The following is a 3427-nucleotide window of genomic DNA, read 5'->3' on the forward strand; positions in this document are numbered from 1 at the left end:
ATAAAGTGTTTTTAAAATTAAATTATTTTTCTCTTTTTCTAAAAGTTATTTTAAAAATTAATTATATAAATATATTTATAAATATTTTTTTAAAAATAGTAGTATTTTAAATTTTTAAATAGATTTTTATTTTACAAAATATTAATAAATAATTTTCAAAATTTGTTCTAAAAAACTATTTTTTAGATCTATTTTCGAAAACTGTTGTAAAAAAACCCTTCAATGATCCAAATTTTCTTTAAACTTTCACACTCATTTTTTACTAATGCATTCATGCAAAAAGATGTGTATCCAAAACACCAACACGTATCAATTACTAGAACAAAAATTAATACTTTATAATATAATTTAATCAACCAACAATCAAGTTTAGATATTTAATTCATATACTCTTTCTTTATATAAACAAATATGAAAAATGAAAAATAAAAATAAAAATAAGAAACCAACACCACCATAGCATCTGAATTTTGATGACAAATGGAATGACTCGTATTTATGCAGCAGCCTGGCGGTCTGAGGTGGTGGTGGCAACCGGCACCCGGGACCTCCGCTTGGAGCTCTTCTTGTGGCTGCCTCCAAACTTCAAGCGCCCAGTGTCCTTGAACCGACGTTTCTCGGAAGGGATGATGACACACTCCGGTAGGGGAGTAGCGTAGCGCAGGGTGTCGTAGCAGTAGGAATAGTACATGTACTTTTGGCGGAACTTGCGCATGGAGATGCGACGAAGTGGGGTGATGGCGGAATAGTCATTGCTCTCGAGCTCAGCGTCCTTGTCGGAGCAGCCGCCGGCGGATGCTAGCTGAAGTGGATCAGCAGGGCAGCCATCGAGCACGAAATCGGAGAATTCAGAGACGAAGGGCGCGTAGTTGTAGTCCACTTTGTATTTGCCACCTGAAGTGGCCCAGTTGGAGGCATCCCATATGGTCGCGTACAATGCCATTGGCTTTGATGGGTAGTCGCCACCCATCGCCTCGTTGCGAATCACCTCTCTTATGGGAACTTCATCAACATAAAATCTGAAAGATTTGGGATACTAGATTTAGTTGCAGAAAGATTCAAACTTTCAAAAAGTAGGATTTTTGTGACAAGGGCTAGGTTAGGCATGATCATTGCTGTAACTGGTGGAGAATCCCACAAAAGGTCTCTTCAGATTTAGAGGGTAGAATGGCAAGCTATACCAATTGAGGGAAGAAATTTCAAGCCCATTATTCATAATGGGAAGTTGTGAGGATTAATTACTAAATTAGGAGTCAAATTTTGGCAGCTCAGACTTTTGGGATGATTACAATTATCTTAATTACTAAACAAGTCATACAAGGTGTATCCCAATACACCTTAATTTGATACCAAAATTATTAAAACCCTACTCACCAATATGCAAAAATTCACTTATGTTGAACCACTTATGAACAAATCATAAATTTATCAATAAAAAAAAAGAAAGAAATTAATTTTTTTTTAGTGGAATAATTTGTGCCCATAAACGAGAAGAAACAAAAAAGGAAAGAAAGAAAGAAAAAATTAGCACACCATGTTGGAGGTCAAACATTAGGCCAAAACACAACCAAACCGAAAAAGAAGACGAAGAAAATGGATACATAGATAGGGAAAGAGAGAGAGAGAAAGGAAAAGGCTCACATGATGTTCTTGGCCGTCCAGAGAATGCTATATCTATGAAACTCCTTGCTTGGATCGAACCAAAGCCGATACCTCTCTTCCCTTCCACGGCTTGTGCTCCCATTTCCGTACACGTTCGTCTGAAACCTCCATGGCTTCCCTTTTACGTTCCCCAAGAACTCAAAGTCCAGTTCATCGTGCGTCTTCTCGAACACGTCTCCATTCGATGTCTGCAACAACAGGAGCAATAAACTTTATAAACCCTTTCGACCAAATCCTCTATCTAAACTCTAAACAATCCAACCCCCAACGATCCTTATTGCTTACATAGAAAGCTACCACCACGCCGGCCGTGTACTCCGACGGCAGCTTGATGTTCGCGCTGAAGAATCCGTGGTTGTACAGGTTGGCCGATATAAAACCAGACCCTGAAGATTTCCAAAAATTAAAATATAATTTGGACGAACAAAAGATTTCATATAATTGAAAGGCCTTGAGATGGAGCTTACCGGTGTAACGGTCGAGGAGGAGGCGGACGCTTCTGCCGTCGGAGGAGCGGACGAGGTTGCCTTCCCCGAAAAGGTGGGTGTAGCCCTGATCAAACGAGATGACGGAGAGGTTGAAGGAGGAGGCCGCGCAGAAGAAAGAGACGAAGAAGAAGAAGAAGAGAGAGAAATTGCGTATTACTGGAAGCTGACCCATTATTTTTTTTTTCAAAAAAAAAAAAATTGTAATTATGATTTCTCTCTCCTCTCCTCTCCTCTGTTATTTCTCTGCAAGATTTTATATACGGCAATGGCGTTTGGATGGCTGCGGTTAGGTTTGAATAGAATTGAATTTTGTAGACGGAAATGACCTTGACCTATCCACAAAATCACGGGAGTGCCATTGTAGGAAACAAACTTGGGTGGCAAGTCTCTGTCTGTTCAAATTATCCAAAATTATCTTTGTGGTGGTTTCTTTGCTTTCTCTCCTTTTTTATTGATTGTCTGGTTGTCAATGATTGACTTATTCATACGTGGCACTCATGTAAACAAGCAAAACAATAATGTTTTTACTTTTTTTTGTTTTTGTTTTTGCTTTCTTTGTTTTCTTTGCTTTTCTATCCAAAGCTTCAGTTAATAACCTCCGTTGTAGAACCATTTCTATTTATAGTATTTTTATTAATAGAAATGTTTTTAAGGAAATAATTTATATTGGGATATGAATTAAAAAAGTATTTTAATGGTTTATTAAGATTATGTTTGATTCTTAGAAAAAATAGTAAAAAAACAAAAAAAAAAAACTATTTTTTTATTTGATTTTATTATAAAAAAATATGAAAGAAAGATAAATATAATTAAAATTATTAAAAAATTTATATATTTTAAATTTATTTAATTTTATATAAAATGGTTAAATAAAAAAAAAGTTTGAATCCATACATAAAAATAATTCATTGATTTTAAATCTATTTTTTATTTTTCTTCATCTTTTCTTCTATTTTTTATTTATTTTATTTCTTTTACATTTTTCTTCAAACTTTTTAAAAATCAAACATAATTTAAGTGAATTTCTTTCTTTTTTTTTAGATTTTAAAAATCAATTTTTAATAATACACTAAACTTCTATATTATAGCATTTTCCTCTGTTATAACTTAAATTAAGTTGTAAATTACAGTGACATGAATGGAATATGTGTTTTTCAATTATTATTTTTAATTAGATATCCATCTTTTTAAAGGTGTGTAAGCAAAAATGAAAAAGGGATGAGTTTATTCAGAGACTTGTCCCACCTTATTGAGAATTTATTTTATTTCTCATAAAA

General features: G+C 34.2%; 1 protein-coding gene across 1 annotated transcript; it reads right to left on the reverse strand.

Annotated features, from left to right (window-relative positions):
• Positions 1-313: 313 nt before the first annotated feature.
• On the reverse strand, positions 314-2687 carry LOC100267763 (probable xyloglucan endotransglucosylase/hydrolase protein 30). The gene is made up of 4 exons (XM_010664720.3): positions 2130-2687; positions 1948-2048; positions 1642-1850; positions 314-1019 (listed from the first exon to the last, which is right to left on the reverse strand). The coding sequence occupies exons 1-4, from the start codon at positions 2320-2322 to the stop codon at positions 497-499; spliced, it is 1026 nt and encodes a 341-aa protein (XP_010663022.1). The 5' UTR covers positions 2323-2687; the 3' UTR covers positions 314-496.
• Positions 2688-3427: the final 740 nt, after the last annotated feature.

This window comes from Vitis vinifera, chromosome 2 (assembly GCF_030704535.1).
Source record: "Vitis vinifera cultivar Pinot Noir 40024 chromosome 2, ASM3070453v1".
In the NCBI taxonomy this organism is placed as follows: domain Eukaryota; kingdom Viridiplantae; phylum Streptophyta; class Magnoliopsida; order Vitales; family Vitaceae; genus Vitis; species Vitis vinifera.

Coding starts and splice junctions, on each gene's coding strand:
- LOC100267763 (XM_010664720.3), bottom strand. CDS start 2,322: ATGGGTCAGCTTCCAGTAATACGCAATTTCTCTCTCTTCTTCTTCTTC. Junction 1,851..1,947: donor GCGTGGTGGTAGCTTTCTAT/GTAAGCAATAAG, acceptor CTGTTGTTGCAG/ACATCGAATGGAGACGTGTT. Junction 1,020..1,641: donor TGGACGGCCAAGAACATCAT/GTGAGCCTTTTC, acceptor CAAATCTTTCAG/ATTTTATGTTGATGAAGTTC.